Raw genomic sequence first — 27,415 nt, 5'->3', positions numbered from 1 at the left:
CATGTAGATGGTAAAACGCTAACCAAAATTTGTCTAATCATCCCCACCACTAATGCGATGACGTCACTTCAAAATTGTACATAGTAAATGGGTTTTCAATTGTATAAAATAACATAGTCCTACACATGTAGTTTACAACTCTGAATCGACTTTTCACCCGAAACGTCCAGATTTTTGGAAAAAAAATCAAAATTATAAAACAATATTTTGAAATTTAATTTTTAATCTGCTAACCAGAATGCTTTGAAATGTTGCAGATGTTTTAAGGCTATAAAGAGCATCATAAATCTTTAGTCAAAAAATATTTGCTTATCCCCTCCAAAAACTTGATGACGTCAGCTCAAAAGTTTGTGGAATAAATCATATCTAAAATGTACAAAATATGATGAGTCTGTACTTGTGATCTATCACTCCATTCATATTTTTTGGATTTGCATATACAGGGTGACTCAAAAAAATTAATGAATGCGTAAATATATTTTATTGATTTAATCAGGAACCACAAAACCGAATGCTCTGAAATCTTGCAGATGTTTTAAGGCTATAAAGAGCATCATAAATCTTTAGTCAAAAAATATTTGCTTATCCCCTCCAAAAACTTGATGACGTCAGCTCAAAAGTTTGTGGAATAAATCATATCTAAAATGTACAAAATATGATGAGTCTGTACTTGTGATCTATCACTCCATTCATATTTTTTGGATTTGCATATACAGGGTGACTCAAAAAATTTAATGAATGCGCAAATTTATTTTATTGATTTAATCAGGAACTACAAAACCGAATGCTTTGAAATCTAATGTGAAAAAAAAAACAAACATAATAGGCATGCAGTCGTCACGTTTCCGATAGCGAGGGAAGTACTGTCTAAACTCTTCAGACCAATTTTTTTTACTTCCCGAGCGTAAGCAAAGGAAGTATTGTAATCGAGTCCCACGGCCGACTCTCTACTTTTACGTTTTCTCGATCTTTCATGACCCCTAGAAGACGAAGAAATAGGTCTCCCATTTCCGTCTGTCTGTCCGTCTGTCCGTCTGTCCGTCTGTCCGTCCGTCTGTCCGTCTGCCGTCCCGGATTTTTATTAGACAGATAATCTCCGAAAGTACTCGACCGATTGTTGTGAAATTTTGTACTTATATTAAGAATATCATGTAGATGGTAAAACGCTAACCAAAATTTGTCTAATCATCCCCACCACTAATGCGATGACGTCACTTCAAAATTGTACATAGTAAATGGGTTTTCAATTGTATAAAATAACATAGTCCTACACATGTAGTTTACAACTCTGAATCGACTTTTCACCCGAAACGTCCAGATTTTTGGAAAAAAAATCAAAATTATAAAACAACATTTTGAAATTTAATTTTTAATCTGCTAACCAGAATGCTTTGAAATGTTGCAGATGTTTTAAGGCTATAAAGAGCATCATAAATCTTTAGTCAAAAAATATTTGCTTATCCCCTCCAAAAACTTGATGACGTCAGCTCAAAAGTTTGTGGAATAAATCATATCTAAAATGTACAAAATATGATGAGTCTGTACTTGTGATCTATCACTCCATTCATATTTTTTGGATTTGCATATACAGGGTGACTCAAAAAAATTAATGAATGCGTAAATATATTTTATTGATTTAATCAGGAACTACAAAACCGAATGCTCTGAAATCTTGCAGATGTTTTAAGGTCATAAAGAGCATAATAAATGTTTAGTCAAAATATATTTGCTTATCCCCTCCAAAAACTTGATGACGTCAGCTCGAAAGTTTGCCGAATAAATCATATCTAAAATGTACAAAATATGATGAGCCTGTACTTGTCATTTATCACTCCATTCATATTTTTTGGATTTGCATATACAGAGTGACTCAAAAAAATTAATGAATGCGTAAATATATTTTATTGATTTAATCAGGAACTACAAAACGGAATGCTCTGACATCTTGCAGATGTTTTAAGGTTATAAAGAGTATAATAAATTTTTAGTCAAAATATATTTGGTTATCTTCTACAAAAAACTGATGACGTCAGCTCAAAAGTTTGCCGAATAAATCGTATCTAAAATGTACAAAATATGATGAGTCTGTACTTGTGATTTATCATTCCATTCATATTTTTGGATTTGCATATGCAGGGTGACTCAAAAAAATTAATGAAGGCGTGAATTTATTTTATCGATTTAATCAGGAATTACAAAACCGAATGCTTTGAAATCTTGGGAATATTTTAAAGTTATTATAAGCATGGTAAACTTTTGTTCAAAATGTATTTGTTCATACCTCCTAAAAAAATTGATGACGTCACCCTTAAATTTTGCTAAATAAATCCTATCTAAAATGCAAAAAATATGATGAGTTTGTACTTGTGATTTATCATTCCATTCATATTTTTTAGATTTTCTTAAGAGGTGGTTCAAAAAAATTAATGAAGTCAATTTATTTTATTGATTAAATTAAAGCCAACACTTATTATTATTATTACACCCCAACCAACCCAATTTGGTAGACACAAAATTTGTTAAAGGAAAAACTCGGTTGAAACATAAGGGTAGCACGCTTATTTACATCTAGTTTAACATTACAGACGTGCGTTTGTTTTGTTCGTTGACTAGGTTCCGCGAATGTGGAATGGACATGTTTATAATCAACCAATTGTGAATTTCACCGTCAAGAATTAAAATAAAACCCAATGTTTTATATAATAAGCGGAAGTCGAAGCAATAAAACCGATGGTCGTTTTGTTTACAGTTTCTCTGTTTGACTCTCACGTATGCTGTTACGCTTGTCATCTTAAATTAAGAATGTTTATACATAAACGATTTTCAGTTGCCCCTCATATTACTAGACAGCGGATTTCTGTCGGGCTACGTCACGATTATAGGGGGGGACGTGCTGGATTCCATAAATATAATTAACGATTTATTAATCAAACGGCTAAGTAAATGAGAACGGGAATTAACAGCAGAGTGCAACGAAACAACGTAATTCTAATCTCAAATATACGAAGTGCAGTCCGCAACGGCAATGAATTCGCATCCCGTGCGAGCCGTACCGAGTTTGGCCTTGCCTAGCCCGACAGAAATCCGCTCTCTAGATATTACACACCGGCGCCGTATACGTGAGTAAATTGTTTCGTTATTTTATTGATTATAAGAAATCAATATTCAAAACGACCCAATTCATTTTCCCGAAAATTTGGGAACACAATAATTTTATTCTTAGTATTACACTACATCTATCCCAACTGATATACGTGTCCTTGCAAAAATGTTGATGACGTCATCACAATTTTTTTTTAAATTCCCACTACAAAAATGTAATGAGAAAAAAAAACATAATAGGCATGCAGTCGTCAAGTTTCCGACAGCGAGGGAAGTACTGTCTAAACTCTTTAGACCAATTTTTATTAGGATGCATTTGATAGTTAATGGTTTTTGCAGTTGACATTGATTACAGTTTACAAATGACACGTTTGAGTTTCAAACAAACAACACACTGGGCCTTTCATTTTTATTTCCGGACGTAAGGTCATGTTAGTATTGTAATAGGATCCATCTGGCGAATGGTCATTTTCATGTTTTCTCCCTAAAATATAAAAAATAGGTCCAAATAATCTCCGAAACTACTGTATCGATTCTTGTAAAATTTTATATATAGGTATGTTGGAAATATCGTTTAGATGGTAAAACGCTAAGCAAAATTGGTCTGATCATCCCCTCCAACAATTTGATGGAGTCACTTCCAAATTGTGAATGACAAAGCTATTTAAATTTTATAAAATAACATTCCTGCACTCGTAGCCGATGAATCCAACACGATTTTGTTTTTATTGTTCGATCCCTGGCATTTCCAACTATTTTGTTGATCAACTATTAAGGCCGATTCACCCCATTTTCGCAAAAATTGGAGAATACAGTACCTACCGTTAATACAAGTACCTACTGCACTACACCTATTCAAATTATAAAAAAAAAAACCTGATAACCAATAAACTGCAAAAAACACATGCTGTGTTTAGGCGAACATAAAACAAAGTAGACCAAACATCTCTTTATTTAAAAGGCGGGATTTGTTTGATTGCACTGCAGGAGCAGGGAAATTCTGCCTAAATAACTTGAGTCCAATTTTTTATTGTTTTGTTCGTTTTCGCCAGATTCTCTAGGCATCTCAGAATAATTTTATTCAATTATAAGAGAATTTTGTATTGCGTAGTTTATTTCTTCAAATTTAATGATATACTTCAGATTACTGATTGACAAAAACAGAAAACGAGATGACGAAATTTTATATATACAAGCTAAGTGTTGTCAAAATAAGAATTGATTAGAATTTCAATGTTATTCGTCGAGTTGTTTTAATAAAGAAAATATTTTTTTCGTACGCTGAAAAATACGAGTACATTCCCTGACACGTATAGCATTGATCTAATGATGTCATTATTTTCTTACTGGCGTAATTCATTCCATGTTCCCTGCCCAAAACTATGAAGGACGGAAAAAATTGTATAGCCTCTTGCTTATCAAATCCTAAACATTTGAAAGGAGGTAATTCAGAAGATCTTAAGAAGGAAGATTGACTTCAGCTTCTTCAAAACTGTCTAGTGTACCCCGAGCGATACGTGGTCAGGCATTGTCTTGTTGGTTTTGCAAGGTGTGAAGATATGGAAGAAGATTATCCACGATGTATAAATAGCAGTGGATTTATAGCACCTCTAATGAAGACTAAGGGTAATTTACTGCCATAACTAATCGCCCCTCACATTATATCTCCAACAGTTCGATGCACTTGCGGTTTTTGCGTATTTGGCTATTTTTATCATGAGTGCCTTTTTTTGCATTTTTTCGACCTATCTTTACTTTTTTTCTGCCCATTTTGTTCTAAAATCTGAATTTTCTGTGCCCCTAAGCACATATCTTGCGAAGGTCCCATTTTTTCCGCTACTATAAAGAAAGATAATCCAACCTGAGTTGTGGGTAAAAGGGCCGGGGGAATTCCATGACCCAAATGCCGACAACCATCGAAGAACAAATTTTATTGCACAACTAAGTACGTAGGTATGTTTTGAAATAATTAAAACACATTTACAGACCCCGACACAAGTTGTCTCTTGCGTTTCGAGGAAGAGCTTTGATGTGTTAAATACACCAAGTCCTCCTAAAACTTTCTTTTCAAATTCTCATACTGTATCAATTAGTTCGTGTTGCTTTTCGTAAAGTGAAGTTCAAAAGTGTAACAGTATTTTAAAAATTATTTATCATCTACTATTTTGTGTCATTTTTAAAAATGCCCAAAGTCAAATCGTCTTTAAAGGACAAGTTAAGGAAATTGACGAAAAATAAAGACGTTTTTCAAATAGAAAACGGCGAATTGTTCCGTAAAGCCTGTGGGAAAACTGTAAATATAAATTATTAATGTTGCACAAATGGGAAAACTAAATAGTTGTGAAATTAATTCCATAAAGTCGCATAATATCTCAATTTTTGAAAAATAGATAAAAAAGTAAAATGTGTTGTAGATTTCAGGTCAAAAAAAATATCATGTTCTTCAACATGAAAATACTGACATGCACAAAACAAATCTTACTAAAGATACTAGGCAACCTTTAATTTCCTCATTTCATAGTAAAGACCGTAAGAAACATTTTTATTGTGAATTATACAGTGCATTTGTTGCTGCAAATATACCGTTGAAGAAACTTGACAACAAAACATTGCGCTTATTTTTGGAGAGAAACTGTAAAAATAGTATTCCTCAGGAATTAACTTTAAGAAAGAATTACTTGTCCCAAATTTACGATGACGTAAGTGTTGTGTGATTGCATAGAAACTTAAGATTGGGAACATCCTAATGTTTGCTATTTTATTTATTTAGTTATTTTACATTGTAGTTTTGTAGTTGATTAACAGAGTTGGAACAGATATTGGTGTTCACGATATGTGGATAGCAGTAGATGAAACTACAAATTCTAATGGTCAATATGTTGCAAACATTGTAATGGAAAATGATCTGTAGAGGCAGCTGGTACAACACATTTACTAACACTGAAAATATTGGAAAAGACCAATAATGTAACAGTGGTACGTTTTATCAATGAGTCGTTAGGTAATTCTATTAATTATTAAAAAAAAACATTTTTCTCGCATCGATTTAAATTAATTTCGACTTACATCAGTGTTCAAATTGCATCTTAATAACGTGAATCAGCAGATTGGTTATATTTACCAATGCACGGTTGCAAAGTTGCTGTTAAGGTAAGGTAACTAATCAGATGTAAGCCCAATTTAAATTTGGTCTGCGATCTGCGACCCAATTTCTAAAGTGATAATGTTCATTCAAATATAATAATACAGGTATATTATGGCGGGAATTTGGTAAAGCTCATCTGAGGATCCAAGCCTTCTGGGAAACCTTACCGGATTGTCCATTGCCTCCAGAACCTGTTCTGACACGATGGAGTTCATGGATTGAAGCGACAATATATTATTGCGATCATTTTGACGATCTAAAAAAGGGCCGTTTATTGTTGTTAATAATTTTGTTGTGTAATTCTAAATTAAATGAAATATTTTAAGTTATTCTGAAATTTGACTCCCCAGTGTCGAAATGCATCGCCGATGCTCAACACTGTTTGCAAAAATAAATGTAATTTGCTTTATATAAAATCACATTTTACCACCTTAAAAACAAGTATAAGTATATTAGAGACCATTAGACTGACCTTAAGTCAGTCTGTAGATATAGTAGAGCAATATTATAAACGATTGGAACATACCCCGGTGAAATTAGGTGGCATTTACTTAAAAAACTTCAAGATACTTTAGAAAAAAATACCGGGTACCGAGAGCTTCAATTTGTCGGTAAAACGGTAAAGTATTACAAAGGGAAAATATAGAAAAAGATTTAAAAATAAAATCCACTAAAATTTCTAATTTTCAATATTCTCCTTTAACGTCCTGCGATGGAGAAATTTTTCGGCCGAAAATTTAGAAAAATGTCTAAATTGTTATGCAAATTTTAATAAAGGCTGATTATGTAAAATAATAAAATAAATGTAGATCGAAAAGAAAACCAGACGTTGCATAAAATTTATTTTTCCTAAAACTTTCCTAAGCCCCTATTTCGCCATTTTTCGGGCCTAAATCCCCCGTTTTTATGGTCTATTTTAGGGCCTATTTTGGTTTTTTTTAGCCTAAAATGCGTTTTTAGTTATCAGTCTTTCTTCTTCTACAAACTACTTACTAGTTTGAAACCAAACGTGTAATCAAAAAACGCTCCTTCACGACTTACAATCTTAGATCACGCTTATAATAACATATTGTGCTGCTGCTTCTCGGGACCGAGCTGGATAACAATTTGCAAAAGGTGATACGATCCTGTTTAATCGGGCTGCAATTTGGCAAAACGATTATTCCTCTTCCCGAAGATCCACTATTCGACCTCTTTTAAAGTAGCATAATTGTCTAAAATTCGAACGTCGACGCACTCTAGGCTTTGTGATAAAACACCTCAACACAATAACGTGACGGAAATGGTCAAATGAGACATACATACATACCATGATAAGTTCTTCTTCAGCGTACAAGATTTGTTTTCTACCTTAATAAGAACTACTGGACAAATAACATTGAAATGCCAGTTAATATTTATTTTGGTAATAAATTAATAATCGTTAGCCCGCGTAGAAAATTTCATTACAAAATCATAATTATTTCTTGGTGTTCTTTTACTTTTATCGTTTAGTATAAATAACAAAAATAAACTTAAAAAATGTTGTCAATGTCCAAAATTTAATGTTATAAAATTTCCATTTAAAAGACAGGTGCAACCAGAAGGGTGTCGTACAATTAAATATCCGACAGATACAAGTATATTAAATTAGTAGATAATTACCTCCAAAGTTGATCAAAGGAATCTTATGCCATAAAATAATATGGCAACTAGTTTCTCTACAAAAGTCGGGAATGCAGCTTTTGTGATTCTCTGAACCGACAAATTGGCGCTATTAATCATCTTTCTGCTCAGACTGCTTCTAATTGCGTCATAAATATATAACGAGTACGTCTAGAGCTTTCCCGGTTGCTGTCGGGAACTCAGGAATGCCCTCTCTACTTCTTTCTATTATTCACTTAAATTACAGGAAATTTACCAAACTTGAATATCGAGTGAGTTTTGCAGGAATCCCTTAGGATTTCTTATAAAAACTTCGGAAACATATTTTCTCTACTGGGATAGTCGGTGGTCTTCTTATTTTTATTTCAACAAAGTTTAAAGCTAAAACATTTAAGTTTCTCAATAATGGTAGTATTCTTGGTAACTAAGCACAGCAGTTGGTTGCGCGTAATGTTTCATTCGTAAAGTAAATTAATGACGGTAATATTTAAAGGACGTTGACAATTACCAAATTTTAGCATTTTAAATTTCCCTACCAGAACTTCAGATTTGTATGAAACATTATGTAAACGTCAACAGTTGTAACCTGGTACTCTGTTTTTTGACACTCTGCGATTACATTCGTTGAAATTATGTATGTGATTTTATTTATGATTAATGATTCATAAAGCTCCAAGTTTGAATACGTGAGTCCTCGCCGCATGATCCACGAACTGCAAAAGATCTTGCGTCCATTAAAAATTAGTTCACGCGAGTTGTACAGTAGACACTATTATTCACCTTTCTGCTCTGACAGGTTGTAAACAAATTTCACATAAACCAGAAAATTACTTTTCGTAATTAAATAACGCAGTATTTATGAAGAATTATAAATAAATATAAATATTTTTTATTCATTTGCCATTTGTTTTTCAATTTTTTGTTAACGTTAACAATAAGAATTGTTTTCTAATAATTAACATGGTAGAAAGTAATTTTGATCATTCACAAAATTTTAAAATTCTCTATTTTCATGTTCATGTTTTCATTAGCATTATTTACTGATTTTTGCAATATAATTCGTCTTTAAAATTATGCAGTAGTGCTTTGAATCACCCTCTATATTCCTTGTAATAATATCTTATAAAAATATATTCCACTTGATATTAAAAAGTGGAGGCAGCCACGCGGGAGTGATAAAAACGATTACAGTTTTGCTTTTGTACACTGTTCAACTTCTCACAAAACTTAAAATTAACTGCCCAGTAGGACAATATTTCAACGAATAAACGAACACCTGTGGCGTGACATTTATATTTTGTGAAACATATTTTTAATAAAATTCCCGTAATTGTATACATTTGGCGAGTTATACATAATTAAAAAACAATTTAAATATACACAAACTGGGTGGTGGAGTTTTATTTGGGACACCTGTGTATATGATTTTATAGAAAAGTTGTAACGGAAAAATTGTAGACAATTCAAAAATCTTTGTAAAAACGGCGTTACCTTGGCTACCTTCATTAAGTGTTTAATTAAAGCAAGAACAAAATTCAAAATATTCTCACCAATATTAGTTATCTAGTAGTCACTCGAAATGACTAAATCATTATCATCATTATCAGATTAATTCATCGGTTTCATTTTTCTTATTCCTAGAAAAGTGCTTATTTTCAGTATGAATTAGAATTATAATTTTAGGAGTATACTGAAGATGAAAAAAATTCCTTAGTAAACTGGTACTATGGCAGAATTTTTTTATTCAAATTCAAGAAATTTTTCTACGTTGTTGAATATTTTCAGTTACGATATTGTTAACACATTATGTGAATAAATACCGAAAATAGAAAATTTTGCAGTTGAAAATCTAAAGCTATATATCTTAACGCAGGATAAAAATGTTTCGCTAAGGGAAACTAACGACAAAATTTGGGAATACCTATATCAAACAACTGTTTTAAGAATACTAAAATAACAACCCTAAATGTATTCATTTTTTCAGGCCAGTGTTAGTTAACTCTCTATTTTCGTGTTGTTCAAAAACTAAATGAATATAATGAAAATGTAAAAACGGTTTTGAAAATCTTTTCCAGTTCCCTAGAGCGTTTCCTTGTACGACTTTTTTTTAAATCCTTAAAGGGGAAACATTGTTGTTTATTTCAATTTACGTATACAAAAAACAAATCCACACCCAGTATATAAAACTGTTTGAAAGTTTTATTTGATATTATCGCTTTTGTATCAAAGTAAAAGAATTGCACCATTTTTTATTAAAATATTCTGAATACAAAATTTCCCGTCAAATAAAAGCAACGTGAATTACAAAGCAACAATGAAAAGATTTCATTCAAAAGGCTGCTCTTTTATTGAACTGAAGTTATCTACTAAAAATATAATATTATGTAGAACTCTTCAGTGTCAGCGAACTCCCTTACAAAAAGGGATCATTTGGTTGCCAAAGTCTAAGATAAATTACGAAGTTGTCAGTCCTTTTTAAAGTTGCTGACAGCTCTGTCTTCCGTGTTTCATATTCGAGTGTTTGAATATTAGATCAATCAAGTGATAAATTTATATTGCCTGACAAATATTTAAGGTAATTTATCGGTCGATTGAAACATCACTAATTTGAAGCTTAAATTAATGATCCCTATTTAACCTTCAGCGATTATCTGCGGCTAATACATTAATTAGTTGTAGAGGTAATTAAGGTTTACTATCAGCCATATAATATTGTTCAACATCATAACAACAAGGGATCGGGAAACAAGCAAAAATCTGCGTACTAACATAGATTGACCACAATCACTAATATGTGGCAAATATTAGTTCAAAATGAAGGGGTTTATTAAGAAAAAATATTTTGTGCAATATTAAAAAAAAAACAAATAAAATAAAACACAACGAAGAAACAATTTCTTAATAAAAATGTAGTCTTGTAGGCTAAAATAACACTTAATACAATTGTATCACATTAAATATTGTTAGAATTTATAAAAATGAAACTTTGCATTTTATAGCATGTTACATAGTTTATATATACATACAAAAGAAGAAATTTAATCATAATTGAACAATTATTTAACAATGCAACAAACATACTTTGTTAAAAATGTTATATAAAGCTATGCTTCTGTATTACGATAATTTATAAGGATGACCAAACTAAAATTTTACAGTTTTCAACACCAGTGGGTCCAAGTCTATCACACACGGTAAGTGAAATATTTTTCGAAGGGGTTCTTAGTCGAAAATTTAAAGTTTACTAGCTTTAATGCTTTTTTGTTTTTAACGTACCCAACTGAAGCTAAGTACCTAAGCATGGTATTCATTCGGCAAATTATTAATCAAAATAAGCCTTTGTTCGTTTGTCTGTCTGTCTGTCTGTCTGTATGTCGTCTATCGTCTGTTGGTGATATTATTAGACTCTAAAACTATGAACTGATTGTTGTAACGTTTTAGGTGTATTTTAGGGATATCGTGAATATAAACGGTAAAACACTAACCATAAGTTGTCTGATCATCCCCACCAATTTGATAACGTCACCGCAAAATTTTATAAAGTAAATATTACTTAAATTCTATGAAATAAGATACTTCTATGCCTGTGATTTATGAACCGTTCTTTGTTTTTTTATTTTTTACCTTACATATCCAGAATTTTGCAAAAAAATCTTACAAATGTGTTAATATGAGTTTGCGTTTGTGGTTTATCACTGCGCTCATATTTTTAGTATTGTTTGTACAGGATGACTCAAAAAAATTAATGAATGAGGCAAAACAATAGAATATTTTAATGAATTAATAAAAAATAGCTTACCTCATTTTCATGAAATTTTGTGAATACAGTACTTTTATTTTAATTGATAGAAGTTATTATAAAAAATAAAATTGACAAAATCAAATTTTATTATGTATCTTCAAAAAATTAATTTGTTCGATGCAATTTTTTCAATATACCTACGTATGTTTCCCACCTGTTCAGAAATGAAGCTTTATATTATCCAACCATTTTTAAACTGAAACTGTAAATTCTGCTCTGATGGTTAGACGAAAACGATTAATCTGCATTTTCATATTCTAAGAGTTGTGAAGTGTGGAGAGAACATGAAATTAAACATTTGTTGAATTACATCTTTTTTATGATGCATCCTTAGTTAGCGCTCGGGCGATAAACAAACTTCCTCGAAATGTCTAGCACATGCTAGTGACAGCATTCATATTCAGTGAAAACATTTCATGATGTACAAATGTACTGACATATTCTGTTAGAATTACAAAATTTGTTAAAGCAGATATTCCACGTAACGATAACTGCATCGGACAACTTCCTTGCGTAATGGATAATTTAATAATGCATCTTTGTTCGAATAATGCGTCAGCAATGTTTCTGCATATTTATGGATTAAATTCATAGCAACCAAATAATGTAATCTAACCAATAAAACATCCTTTTTACGACACTGAATTTCTGAAATTCCTCATTCGAAAAAAGTATGTGCTGTACTTCCACTGTGATATTGCGGCAATATATTAACCAGGCGTGGTTAAATACTCTAGATACAATCCGTAAATTTTAAAGCTTAAACCAGTTTATACATTCACCAGAGTAAGGCAAACGGATACCTACCCGGATAATCCTGTTTCTGTGTCACTTTTAACGAATGCGGTTTATAGCACTAACGTTCGTTTTCGCTAAATTTATCTGAAATTTAAGCAAATTTAAGCGCTGCTCAAAACTAAAATTCGTTAATAAATAAACTGTGAAAGTTTTGTTTTTACGTAAACAAAAAAAATACACATCGATTTAATAGCATATTTTAGTTTTCAGGTAATACTGAAACGTTAATCAACATTGGTAGGTACAAACGGCCGTAAAGTATTTCAGCTGTATAAAAGTTGTTTCCGTTTTAGTACTCCTCGTCTTCTTCCATGAAACCTGTCTTTGCTTGCTTTACTATGCGTACAGTATGCCGAGTTAAACAAATGCTGTTTGTAATACATCGGCGAAACTTTAGCAAAACCTATTTAACAGAAAGGATTAATGTCTAACCATTTCAACGTTTCCATAGAAATTTATCACTTTATAACTAGGTACCTTTCACATGAAATTGGTTGCTTCCTTTAACAGAAGTTGAAATAAGAAGATTAAAATACAACACTCTTGATTAATCACCGAAAATCATAATGAAGACCGGAATTTTTTGTCGTTTTTGAATTAACGTAGAATCAACCAAGGGAACGAAATTGAACTAATTCGTACAATTTTCGAATATAAAACATCAATATTTCTCTAAAGAATTTCAGTTAGGGCAAAAAGTAGCTAACATTCTAAATGGGCGTCAATTGTTTTTGTGTTTTTTATCATAAAATTAAGAACACTTTTTTTAGAGATGTTTCTAATTACTGTCAGTTAGTGGCTTCAACGTGAGCATTAGAATTAGATGGTACAGTAATATTTATAGTATGACAAAAATCTTAAATTCTGAATCATATGTTTTTAAATAGAAAATACAAAAAATTGGTCGACAGTTGTTTCCACCGAACTTCCCTCGCTCCTGAAGTACAATGAAACATATTCAATACATTTTCTTTATATCTGATTTAACTCTATCTTTCCCTGTTAATTTTTTTTTCACTGTTGGGAAAGATTGATAATAATAATAATATTAATCAGCATTTTCGAGCTGAGTTTGAGTTTTTCCTTTACACAATTTTGCGATGACGTCATCAACATTTTTGCAAGGACATGTATATCAACACTGATGCAGTGTAATACTAAAAATAATAGTACCTATTGTATTCCGAAAATTTTCTGGGAAAATGGTGTGAGCCGTTCCTGATTTAATCAATAATTAACAAATTGACTCATTAATTAATTTTTCTGAGCCACCTGTATAACCAAATATAAAAAATATCAATGCAGTGATAAATCACAAGTAAAAACTCATCATATTTTGCACATTCTGGGTAAAATTTATTTGGCAAAATTTTGAGATGACGTCATCAATTTGTTGGGCAGAATAAACAGATATATTTTGATTAACAATTTACCATACTTACAATAACTTTAAAACGTCTGCATTATTTTTTTTAGTCACCCTGCATAAGCAAATCAAAAAAATCTCAATCCAGTGATAAATTACAAGTATGGACTGATCATAGTTTGCACATTTTAGACAGGATATATTCGGCAAAATTTTGAGACGACGTCATCAACTTTTGGGGCTTGATAAACAAATACATTTTGTTAAAAAAATTACCATGCTAATAATTTCCGAGTTTTCCACGGTCGGAATCAATACATGATCATTTCCGGGTTAGAACCGTGTTAATTGAGTTTTTGGGCCCAAAAACTCAATTAACACGGTTCCAACCCGGAAGACGGTTATGTAAATTACCATGCTTATGATAACATCTCCAAGATTTTGAAGTATTCGGTTTTGTAGTCTCTGATTAAATCAATAAAATAAATTCACGCATTCATTATTATTTTTGAGTCACCCTGTACATGCAAATCCAAAAATGTGAAAGGAATGATAAATTACAAGGACAAAATCATCATTTTTTTGTACAATTTAGGTAGGATTTATTCGGCAAAATTTTGAGCTGACGTCATCAATTTTTTGGAGGGGATAAGTAAATATATTTTGATTAAATTTTTGTCATGCTTATAATAACTTTAAAATATCTGCAGGATTTCAAAGCATTCGAGAAAACGTAAAAGTAGAGGGTCGGCCGACGGACTCGATTACAATATTTCCTTCGTTTACGCTGGGGAAGTAAAAATATATATTTTTTAATAAACTGTTGGGTTTTGAAGATGAGCATTCTGAATTTTGACGAGAGACTCCAAGGCAAGCAGATGTAGTTATTATTTTCCATGGATTTAGGGATCGGCACAACCGTGGCCACAGACGACCCATGGTCAGGTTATGTTGTGAAATTGCAAATTTTTAAAAACAAAGTGAATTACGCCCTGTTAACAAATTCTTGGGTAAGTAGATCACAAATAAAAAAACTCGGTACATCACTTCCACCATTTTTGCAAACCTTTTACTTGTTCAAACAGGTCGTAACAGGATATCCTCTGGTCTGAATGTGTGGTCTATCCTAAAGGGTATTTCATCAATATGTGCTTATTTTTACAAAATTTTCTCAAATAACGAAGAAAATAGCATTTTTCTTTTAGCCTGGCGCCTCCACCATTTTTATCAAATTATTATATTTGTTCAAGTTGGCAGTAACAGAATTCAGTGCGGTCTAAAGTCTGGTCTACAGGATCACGAATCTGTGCTTCTTTCTTCAATATCCCCTCAAATAGGGGAAAAATGTAATTTTTATCCTTTACCTAATTTTTAAGTCTATCTTTACGGAAATTTTCCCAGAATCACTAATTTGTGTGTACGTCATGTATCACACTTAAATGAACATATCTAAGACGAGTTTTCTGTAAATGTTAAACGTCGCTTTGCATAAACTCGAACGGCGACAACCAAGATTTCTCTCTCATTTTATGAGGCATAACTGACAAGTTGTTATTAAGGGAAAAAAATACATACGTGTCGCTTTTATATATATTTTTTTACGTATTTTAGACCTATCATTCATATAGTGAAGTAGCTTTTAAAATAAACAGAATAATTTGTGAGTCTATTTTTTTTTTATTTTAACAGGGTTCGGATAAATTTTGAGAGAATTAATGTTTTTATGAGCGAGAAAATAAACACGACCAGATTCAACGAGTTGATGCTATGTACATTTTTGCTGGATGCGTCACCCTGTATTCGTATTTAACTGTACAAATCAAACTATTAAAAAGTGTTATGGATACTAGCATCTCGTTGTTAATACATTATTAACATTATTTTATTTTATTAATTAAATTAACATTATACTTATGTTCCTTTCTTGTTTAGTTTCTCTTTATCTTTGTCTTTGACTAGGTTACTGAGCCGTTAGTTTATTAATATTATTAATGTTAATAATAATAATAATAAGTGCTGCATCTGGGTTTCAAGAAGTAAGTGACAAATCTAATGCGCTATTGCACTATTCGGGGTTTGTATTAACTGCGAAACGTTAGGGTGTACACCCTCTCTACCTCAACTGTTTTATCCATTAGTACTGCGTGAAGTAGAATTATTAGACGGTAATTACAGTTGCAACCCTTATTATCTCATTAGGGTCATAAAATAATACATTATACCACAGATATTCTCCCTATTTCTGTTATACATTTATCCGTGTCCGACGGAACATTTATATTTCATCCAATCAGTTTTTTGTTCAGAAAATGATGTCAATTCACTTAATCAATTCAGGAACAAAAAGGTTAAATGGTTTTAAATAAATTATTCGCCGGCAGCCAACATAAAGGTTGTAGGGAACTTTTTATATTACATCTGAGGGTTTTTTTAACGAAAAATGGGAAATGAACTACTGGTTATTTCACTTTTATCTCAAGACTGTGTTAAAGTTAAGTTAAATATTTTAATCATTTAACTGTTGATAGAATATGAAAACAGATATGCAACAAGTGATTTTGCATTAGTATTATGCATAATGATCAATACGGAACTCTAAACACATTTTATATTTTCCAAACTTTACACTCATGTCTTAATAAGGCACTAATTAGGTGAATAACAATTAAGACATCTGAGATTTGACTATAGTATTTAGCCAGAAATTAATGAACTAGTTAAATTAATAATGTCATGCAAATTTTAGGGCTCCAACTTATAGCCACTGCCACTAAGTATTACATAGTATCATTTCATGTTATTACTCCGGACAATAGATGCTTGTTTTGAACGTAAAAGTTTACATCAAATATAAAAGAAATAATTATTGTATTAGAATGTAATGCTGTGATAAGATGTTGCTTACCTCTGGCAGTTTTGACGGGGGGTTGTAAGCCTTGAGCTTCGTAAAACGCCGGTAATCCGTAGTCTGTGACTTTTAACACCCACCTGGCATCTATGACGCAGTTACGAGATGTCAAATAGCCGTGGACTCGGATTGGTGTGGAGTGAAGGTATTTCATTCCCTGAAAAGTAGCAAAGGAGTTGAGATAGTACATATAAGCCTGCTATCGCCTCAGGTGTTTTCCGTACACAAAGACTTCATTGTTCATGTAATAGCGAGGTGCCGCATACCACGCTTGTTTTAGGATGAACAAAAGATTTATAAAAGATAACGGAGAATAGAATTCAATTTCTAGTGGTGCACATCAAAACCGTTTTATCATACAGAATGCAGTTGAATTTACTACTAAATTATGTAGATATATTTGAAAATACTAGGAATAAATATATTTTAAATGGCGCTGCTGAATTTTGAACAAAAAATGTGCAACAGAACTAAATTTGCAGAATTAAATATAAATCTTTAACCTAGCTGGAAGAAACATTTATTTTTTAGGATATATATAGGAAAAAATTGGGAGTGTAACAATTTCTATGGACATGCGTGTAAAAATTTGTAGTCTACAGATCAACCATTGTATTATTTAGTTGACTAATGTTTCAAATATCTTAATTCTGACTTGCTTGTAGCTAAAGCGTATATGATATTAAAAGATCGTAACTAAAGTCTTTCCAAACAATAATAATGCATAGTATGTATAGGTAAGTCAACTTGTGGGCAACAAGTTTTGACAATCTACAAGATCCTGATAATTGTTGCCAAGAGCTAAAAATAGTTTTGTATTTTTTTTTCTCGAATTGACGTTTTCTTTCTCAAACTTTGGTATCATGTGTAGAATGAATACATAATAGAATAGAGATGGAATTCAACTCTATAAAATCATACTTTTTCATTTTAAAATTTGTCATAGTAGAAAAATCATAAATGCAATTTAACTCGTAGCACTTTGCACTTTACTGACTTATTCAAGGCTTTCATAAATGTTTCATACATCCAGTAACCTGTGAAAATTGAAAATGTTGCCACTTCTTAGTAATGGTAGACTTTTTAAAAATCTCAGTTAATACGGTTAATGTTATCTGTCGAGATAATTATAACGTTTGAACTTTCATGGCCATGGACATGGTCAAACGTTGTCATCATAGTTACACACTTCAAAAGAGGTGGAACAAATCAGTACCCATTTTATGTTAGAATCATTTATGAAAGCCCTGTTTAATATAAATCAATGTTCTGAGTGACAAAAATAAAAGACCACCAAGTACAAAAGATGATTGTTTAATGAAATTTTATGTTTAAAGAACGTATTAATTGCATGAATAGCTCATTTAACTTTTTCCGTCACATTATACTGTTTGACATGTTTGTCACAAAGTCTAGAGTGCGTCAGCGTCCAAATTTTAGACAACTGCCACTTTAAAGGTGAGTAGTGGATCTTCGGGAAGAGGAATTTTCGTTTCGCTAAATTGTAGCCCAGTTAAACAGAACCATATCATCTGTGGCAAACTAGTATCAGGTTTGGTCCGAAGAAAGAACAACAAAACGAACTAGACATTTAGTGTGTCTCCAACAGTCAACAGCACATTAGGAGCGCCGGCTAAGATTGTTCGGTTTTAGGGGTCGTTTCCGACTATATTACAGAAGGACAAACGGTAGGAACAACTAGGACCATCGAAGCCTTCGGACTCATGTCCTACTGCCCACAGTTTGTGTTACACTCATGCCGAGAAAAATTAGTCTAGAAGGAAGAATACCGTCAGGTTGTCTTTACTGACGAACCCCGATTTTACTTTTTTTATTATAGTTTACAGTTATATTCAAATAGCTGTCATGTTTATCTATTTTTATTAAACAAATAATAATAAAATGTCCCAAAAGGGCTAATAATTTTTGCAAGGAATTCGACTAAAGCACTGTAAAAGTCGACAAGATATTTCTTACAAAATTATATCTGAGATTATTTACTTGAACGTTCATCCTCATTTGCAATTATCGTATTATTAAGCACTTGTAATGCTTAAATAAGGGTTGTTTTGTTACTAGCAGCACAAAAATAAGAAAACCTCCTGTAGGCTCTGCCTAAATAAGTGCGAATGAGGAATGGTGCAGATTTAAGAGAAAATTAATATGCTTTTAACTGTGGCAATAGATTTGTGACTAATTATTTATTTTATTTTTATTTTTTATTTTTTTTATTTGATTACGTTACCCTACAGGCCGGTGGCCCAATTACAGGGGAACGGGAGACATACACAACACCCAGAGCCAGGCGGGAATCGAACCCACGACCCAAGGTGTAGCAGGCAAACACGAAGCTACCTAACCCACCCGGGTCCTCAATTAAAACTACTTAGAATGAAAAGGCAAAAATAATTACGATTCTCAAAAAGAGCTGGGCGCTTTTATTTAAATCGCGCAAATAGAAAGAAAACTCTTCCTGTGTACCACGTCATAAAGAAAGAAAAACAATATATTAGACGAGTGTGCAAAGACTCTAATCGGAAAACGTTATTAAGAACCAGTTCCGAAATGATTGAAAACAACCAGATTGTCAATATGTCTGGCAGTTCGACGACTGAATCAAAGTGAACTGTTAGGAATATCAGAAATCAAAGTACGCATAAGATTCCAAAGTGCATAAAAAAACAAAAAGAACATGCAAAATCAATGTGACGAAAAATCTACAAAAATGACCTTCGTTAAGTTTCTCCAAAAGATGGAAGTTTCAAATGTTTCCAAGTACCTAAAACTGGGTGGTTTTGAACCCTGTGCAGTAAAGAGCACAAGAAGAAAAAATTCAGTAAAAAATGTAATTAAATTTATTTAAAAATTCAGGAAAACTTATGGATAGCCTATGGAGAAAACTTCTGATGATAGCTTACCAGTTAATGCCATTAAAATTGTTTAGTTGCCATAACTAATTTAGTACTTCGTAATAAAATAACACAGTTTTGTTTCATCAGTTTTAAACATTGCATTATATTATATGTATATAAAATAAGATTTTCAAACGTACGTGTTAAGCTTATAAAAAACTCGTAAACGAGAAATACGTGTAATTGTTTTTAAAATAATTTTATTTAAAATTTGTAACATCAGTGAAGGAATAATAAACAAGTTGGTGAATGCAAACACTGGCAAATTTAATTAAACAGTTCCGTCAATTGTTTGTTTCTTTGTTTAATTTGAGTTAAAAAACCTTTTGCTATAATACCACACGCATAGCGATAGTGAAGACCTTATCCACTGAGAGAAATTTTGGATTTTTTTTACTGATATATGTATGTAATATATATTTATGAAAAGGAACCACCCTATAAAATAATATGGATATATTGCTGTTATTTATTTTTTTGTTGGTGTTCTGAATAGCTTTGTTGCCTATTGCATTAACTTTGTTGTTCGGACTGAGGGAAAACAAAAGCTTCGAGTGACAAATTTTTTTAATCTTAAAATGAAATATGAGTGATACATATTTTTTTTATCTTACTGTAGTAGGTTTTGGAGTAGTTTATGCAACTATTTCAAGAGACAAAAATTCAATATTATTAATAAGTAAAGTAACATGCTCACAAGTGATGCAATGAAATTATTGATACTACTATAGTACATTATTACACGTATTTCATAATCATAAGGAACTTATTATGGCACGAATGAATTTTGACCACGACGAGCGCAGTGAGGAGTGACCAAATAGAATGAGTACCACAAGTCGTCTTATGAAAAGAATGTATTATTTTTTCTACTTTGCATTCTACATAAATTTTAAAAATATATTCTAAAAAAATATTTTCGATTATGGATTTTGAACAGTCGGTTGGTAACAAAATCAACATTTTCGTGATCATTTGCCATAAAAGGGAGCAAATAGATGGAAATATTCAATTGGGCTAGTTATTATTAACAATGTACATTGACATTTGGCTTCAACTTTCGACCACTTTTCAACTGCCCGCATAATAACATTGCCAACATAATCAAGGAAAAAGTTACTATTACTATTATTACCAAAATATTTTCAGGACATGTAAAACACAAAATTGAACAATGGGTATTGCCGAACAGATTACAGAACATTTTTGGAATGAAAAAGAGAATGCTTGAACAAAATGATGAACATTTTCAACATTTACTGTGATGTTTAAACGCAAAAATTTGTTTCTTTTTATTGTAATGAATTAGTTTAATTTTTTAACAAGATATGAAACATTTAGGCAACCAGTTATACAGATGCGTGCGGTTTTTATCATGGATCCTTGGGCATTTAGTAAAGTTCAAATCTGAGACGCGGCACGTATTCATGACCTACTTCGACCATATAATCAGTTATAGAAACCCTGTATTATTGACGCAAAGTAGAAAAATATATTTATTGACAACACGATTTTTTAGTTTAATGAACTTTCACCCTGGATTCATTTTATTCTTAGTTGCTTTATTTTATTCGTAGCTACTACTATAAGATAAAACGTCATACGTGAGTGAAATGCCATTATAAGCTCCTAGGATTAGTATCACTCGCTTATAAAATTGCATTTCTCTCACTTATAATAACTATAAAATAGTATAACGTCTCGGGCACAGAAAACCATGTCACTTGCTTTTGTTAAATGTTAAATCTGCACTCCCGTTTAGTACTATTTTCTGGTCATATGCATGTTGTCTCTGTGCCTCCATGGTTGCAAACGACAATAATTTCCCATATATGCTATGGAAGCATATTAGCAGTATTAGAATATGCTACACTGATTTCGAATCGTTCTTTGTTAAGTGTATCTAAATTGGCACGTAGCGCCATCAATAATTACACGCTTCAGATGACAAACAGAAACGCGTTTAATAGATGTTTTGGTCGATTCGCTTTGTATAAACTAGTTTTTTCTTATCAACAGATTTATTTACATGCAAGTAGGTCTTCTGCATTCATCACTACATTCACAAGTAGTGTTTGCATATTAGAGCCTACTTTTTATTTCCAATTTCCTGTTGGACAGTGTTGAAGAACTTATACAAAGTATCTAGAATTAATGCAAACATCGCAATACCTCTGTTAAACAAAGAAATTTTGCCGGTTTTTTGATATTTTTGTCAACAGCAGTTTTTTAATTGTTGCTCTTAGGTTATTTTCGTGTTGCCATACTCTGTCGTGTTCTCTTCTACCCTTTGCGCAGTTTTGTTAAAGTGCTATTTGCTTAGTGAAGCTATTTGACGCGTTAGGACTTTTGTAGAAATTGCCGATCGTTTATTTTTACGTTTTATTCTTTTTTAGTTATCGAAGTTCTTTTGATAAGCGACTCTTGACTAATTTAGAGCTAAAAAGTAAGTGTAGTTACGCTTGAACTAGTTTTAACAATAAAAAAAAAATCAATAGGACAAATTACTGACAACGTTGGTGTATTCTTTGGACCAAAATACCTTCATCACCATGTCCTACTATGGAAATGGTACGGTTCAAGACGGAGAGTGGGCATATTATTCAGCTAATGCCTGTTAAAACGAGTACCTACTTGCAAAATTTAGTGATGAAAACGTTAGTTAACAGGACATCAGATACGTGGTTGATAGATTTGTAAGAACTGGAAGGGTTAGGTTGTGTTTGCAGTAAGATGGAGGTGACTTTCAAGGCATTTCCAGAATATTTTCAGGACATAATATAAAACACAAAATTTTGTAGGCTGACATTTTAATATAATAATTTACTCCTAATATTTATGTTTAAATACTTGGTGTTTATCCTGTCTAATTAGAAAACTTTACAGATACTTAGGTGGCTTCGGAATTTAAATTGACGAGTCATAATTTCGCTGTATTTTTTTTTTTAATACATAAGCATTTCATAGGTAAAAAAGTAAAACTACATCGTGATTATTATTAATATTTACTAGAATTCATAATCAGCAAGCAGTCTCATCTGTGGTTAAGGATTCGCCCTCGTCGGGAGTGCCAGGGCACATTAATAAAAGCAACATCAGTAAATGTTTTGAAAGTCTAGTAATTCAAAACAGACAAACATTTTGATTACACCAATAAAAGAATTGACTGTATAAGCAACGATAAAAACGAATTTTGCACCAAATTGTTTTTAACAATTTAATCTGAAGTACATTACAAAACTTAATCAGAAAATTGGGAGGGGAATAAATCAACACATGCTGCTTTGCATTGTATTATTTTCATGATTACTGTAAATTACAATACATATAAAATTTCATCAAAACAGCTGAAATTTAAATTATAGCTAAATGAATAACAACTGCATATTTTCAATTTTTAATCACATTTATAGCCACCTGTTTGAAATTTGTAGTTAATTGTTGATTATTAGTTTATTTAATACAAGCAAATGACATTATTTATCACACATTCACATTTATCGAAAAAAAGAAACTTCAAAATGACACCGTCGCGTCATCACCCACACGTTAGAAATGTAAGTTATTTTAGGCCGTCCGTTGCCAACGTCCTGCAGTTTTCCTTTGAATAGAAGCTCATAAACGTCAATATGTTTCTATAAACAGAAACATTACTTTCAATTCATTCAGGTTTATAGCAGTCGAGCGAAACGTCCGCCTACAAATTCTATCTAAATTAAATTCAATCTTACAACAGTTATTTAAATCGGTTTTCAAGTTTCTGACACACACACTTACATTATAATGGCACACAAATTATCATCATTATTCTGATGTTCTTTCCTTCTGAAAGTTTTTTCTTTTGCAAGAACAGAAAATGGAGCAATTCAAATGACTTTAAGAATGAAATAAAATCGAAACTTTTATTACTTCCCTAGCGTAAGTTGGGGAGTTATTGCAATTGGGTCGGTCATTTTGACGAATGTTTAATTTCACGCTCTCTCGACGTTTCACTGTGTGTAGAATATGAAACTATCGGTCGCCAAGGTTCATCTGTCTAGCATCTATCATATGTTGTCTGTCGTCTGCCGACTGTTGGCGATTTTATTAGACGTCTCAGAAACTACTGAACTATGTTCCGTGACAGAAGTATCCAATCACCGTTTTCATAGCATACCGCTACTTGTCATGTAAAGTGGGTTGACGAAAACGTGACACGATCACTGTCTAAAATCACCGTGTTGCTTTATTTGAAGTGTAACAATGTAGTCATATTTTTAGTAATACCTAACATTAATTTGGCCGTTAAAAGACAACGACTAAATTTTATTTATTTATGCCTTTAGGAAGTCGGAAAATCCAGAAACACTTGGAAAAGAAAAAGAAAACGAATATTTTGCGGTACTAGTGACGTTTAGACCGTGAAAATCCCCAAAATATGACAGTTGATTTCGTATTTTAATCACAACAAACAATCGTAATCACAATTTTTGGGTAGTATTAGTTCTGTGATATTAGTTCACATTAGGTTGTATATGTCTGTGAACTTGTTTTTTTGTATTTGTTATTAATAATGACAGAAAGACTATTATCAAAAAATTTGTTCATTCATTATATTCTCATGTCGAATATAACTCGTGATATGATTAATAATAATCGAAAATATGGCTCGTGAAACCGAAACAGCACATTCAACTCGTGCTTCGCACTCGTTGAACCTGCAGCTCGGTTTCACTCGAAATATTATCGATTATAATCATATCACTTGTTATATTATAACTGAAAAGATTCCATACGGAGCTAAAACTATATGCATTGATAAATAAAAAAAATAAATTCATTCATAAATGTCCCAGAATTAAATAAACACCTGTTGAACTGTATAGGTAAACATTTAAAATCAAAATATTGCTCAAACTCAAAATTTCTAAATTTAGAGCGTCATTTTAAAACGTCGAAATACCACGAAAACACAGTACGTTTTTAGATGCAAGATGAAAAACAGCGATGATAAAACTCTGTAGTATCCAAATGACGAATATTTTAAGGAGGAATTGGGAAGACAAAACACCAATATTATTTTTAGACCCACAGCTGTGTCAACTATCATTACGGGTACAAAGACAAGTAAGGATATGCACTGATTAGATTAATAAAATAACGTTCGAGATCCTAAAATTGTAGCATACAAATTCGTCTGCTATTAATCTCTAATCTCAATCCATCCCCAAGAGCCTTGCGTAACTACAGATCCGCGCATTACTTGAAAAGTGACCTACACTACTCTAACCTACCGGTGCTAACCTATTCTGACTCACATGATTAGAATATTTGAAAAACTTACGAACAATATGACATGTTCCTAACAAAACAGCTTTTTGTACTTTCACAATTACTGAATCATTTAAATATCAAGATTTCAAATTCTCAAGTAAACTATTTGGTACTACACCTACAATGGAGATAAGTAAAGGTAGAATTTATGATTTAGCATTGCGAGATGGGGCTACTGATACTCTGTACATGTCAGGAAGTTAATATTTCTTATATATAAGTATAATTCAGTTTCAAAACGTTCTACGACGTCTTCCGACTCCTAACCGCCATTCTTCCTTATCTCTCCATAGGCGTTCTGGTAGATCTAGTTTATTTTTTTATCAATTTCTTCCCGCCAACTTCTTCTTAGGTGTCCCCCTTTTCCTCCTTCTGTGTGGTGTCCATGTCAAGATTTGTTTTGGAAGTCTATTTTCAGCCATTCGCTGTACATGGCCATACCAGATCAACTGTTTTGTTTTGATTGTATGTGTGACCTCCATGATTTCTGGAATTCTGTCATTTGGTACTCTGTCCTTTCTCGATTTACCTGCCGACCTCCTCCAGTAGTCCATTTCCATTATTAGTTAGTTAGGATTTTCTCAGTGTTTTGTTTTAATTGCCCTACTTCGCTGCTATATGAGACGATGCTCTTCACAATACTGTTGTATATTCGGTGTTTGTTCACTTTTGAGACATGTTTTGGTAGCTGTGAATCCCTCTGAAACTTTGTTTCCCACCATCCCACCTTAACTTGTGTTATGTTATTGGTACACATTATTTTGCACTGCTTTTATTAGTTCATGTTTGTCTGTTCCAATGTTGACCATAATTTGTGATGGGGAATAGTATCGTAGGCTTTTTGTAGATCTACGTAAAGTAAGAATGGATTTCTTGATCAAACGGTGCTTTTTTCTCTGTAATTTGAGTGACGCAGTATAAATGGTCTACTGCCCATCTGCCTGCCCTAAATCCCACTTGTTCTTCTGCCTCCATATCCATGTACTCCTGCTCTATTTTGTCTTTCAAAATTTTCCCGTAGATTTTACTTCCTGTACTTGTTACCGCTATGCCTCTATAATTTTCGCACTGATCTCTGCTACCTTTTTTGTGTATTGTTGATATTATTGATTTTTTCCACTCACTTGGTACCCTAGCCCCATTTAAACAGTTCTCAAATAGCTTCCGGTATATCACCTGACCCCGGAGATTTTCAGATAGTTTCCACTTCTTTTAGCGATATCCTCAAAGGGGAGGAGACTATATTTATTTCTGTTTCCTGGTCTTCATTCATAAATTCTGTCCGAAGTTCCGTTAGAAGATCTTTAAAATACTTTTGCCATTTTTCTAGTGTTACCGGTGATATTAAATCTTTTTTTGTATTTGTTCGTAGTCCTTTTATTAGTCTCCAGCTTTCTGTACTTTTCCTCCCGCGGATGTATGTATTTATTTTATTACAACTTTTTTCTCATGCGTTATTTTTTGTGTGATTTTTTTCCTTACACTTGCTTGTGCTTCTTTATATTGTCTTTTGTCACTATCTTTGTTAGTGTTTAAGAACTTCAGATATTTTTGTCTTTTCTCTGCTATTTCTCTTTCGATGTCTTCGTCCCACCAATACGGTTTCTGTCTTTCCTGTTTTTTGCTTTGCTTTTCATATTCTGCCAGGGTCTCCTTTGCTGCTGCGTGTATGCAGTTTTTTATGTATTCATAATCATAATGTTCTTCCGTGGTGCTAAATGTCCTGTCGTCCAACCGTTGTTGATACAACAGTTTTACGCTGTCATGTACTCGTATTAGACTATCTAAATTATACCGTACTTGTTTCTGGTCTTGTTCTTCTGCACTTTTCTGTTGTTTTTCATTTGTATTTAGCCGCACAACTTTGGTTTTGAGCAGGTAGTGATGCTATCGCACAATGGTCCTCTGCATGCTTTTACATCCTGAATCTTCATCTTAGTATTTTGTCTGACAAAAGCGTAATCGATTATGGACTTCAAATTTAGGGTCGGCTGTATCCATGTATATTTGTGTATGTTGCGGTGTTGATAGAAGCCATTTAGTGTTTCTATTTCCGTTGTCGTTCCGTGTCTCTTTACCGCGCTGGCCAAGTACTTTACTGTTGGCTTCTCGTCCGATTCGGCAGTTTAGATCTCCTAAAATAGTGATCTCTCTCGATGTTCCTATTCAGTTGATTTCGTCGTTCAGTTGTTCGAAAAAATCCTCTTTGACGTTGACGAGGGAGTCATCATTTATACCATATACTCCTAATATTGTTATTTTATATCCTTTAATTGTAAGGTTAATTTTTATAAATCGTTGGTTGATGGCTTCCCAGGTGTTAATATATTTTCTTAGTGTTTTACGTATTAGAATGGACACTCCTTGTTGGGCTCTTTGAACTTAAGATACCCCGCTGTAGAAATGGTCATAGTGTCCCCAGTTT

The 27,415-nt window shown here is 32.4% G+C and overlaps 1 protein-coding gene across 2 annotated transcripts in view; it reads right to left on the bottom strand.

Annotated features, from left to right (window-relative positions):
• LOC135122534 (retinal guanylyl cyclase 2) overlaps positions 1 to 27,415 on the bottom strand; it is a 217,168-nt gene that overhangs the window by 58,269 nt on the left and 131,484 nt on the right. For both annotated transcript variants that reach the window (XM_064046770.1, XM_064046771.1), the window contains exon 9: positions 16,763 to 16,922. In XM_064046770.1, coding sequence (XP_063902840.1) covers positions 16,763 to 16,922 — 160 coding nt within the window. The remainder of the gene's footprint in view (positions 1 to 16,762; positions 16,923 to 27,415) is intronic.

This window comes from Zophobas morio, unplaced genomic scaffold (genome assembly GCF_036711695.1).
Source record: "Zophobas morio isolate AGI-343-1 ecotype UQ-CSIRO unplaced genomic scaffold, CSIRO_AGI_Zmor_V1 ptg000005l, whole genome shotgun sequence".
Lineage (NCBI taxonomy): Eukaryota > Metazoa > Arthropoda > Insecta > Coleoptera > Tenebrionidae > Zophobas > Zophobas morio.
Note: the sequence above shows the minus strand (reverse complement) of the source record. Positions and strands in the feature narration are given on the sequence as shown.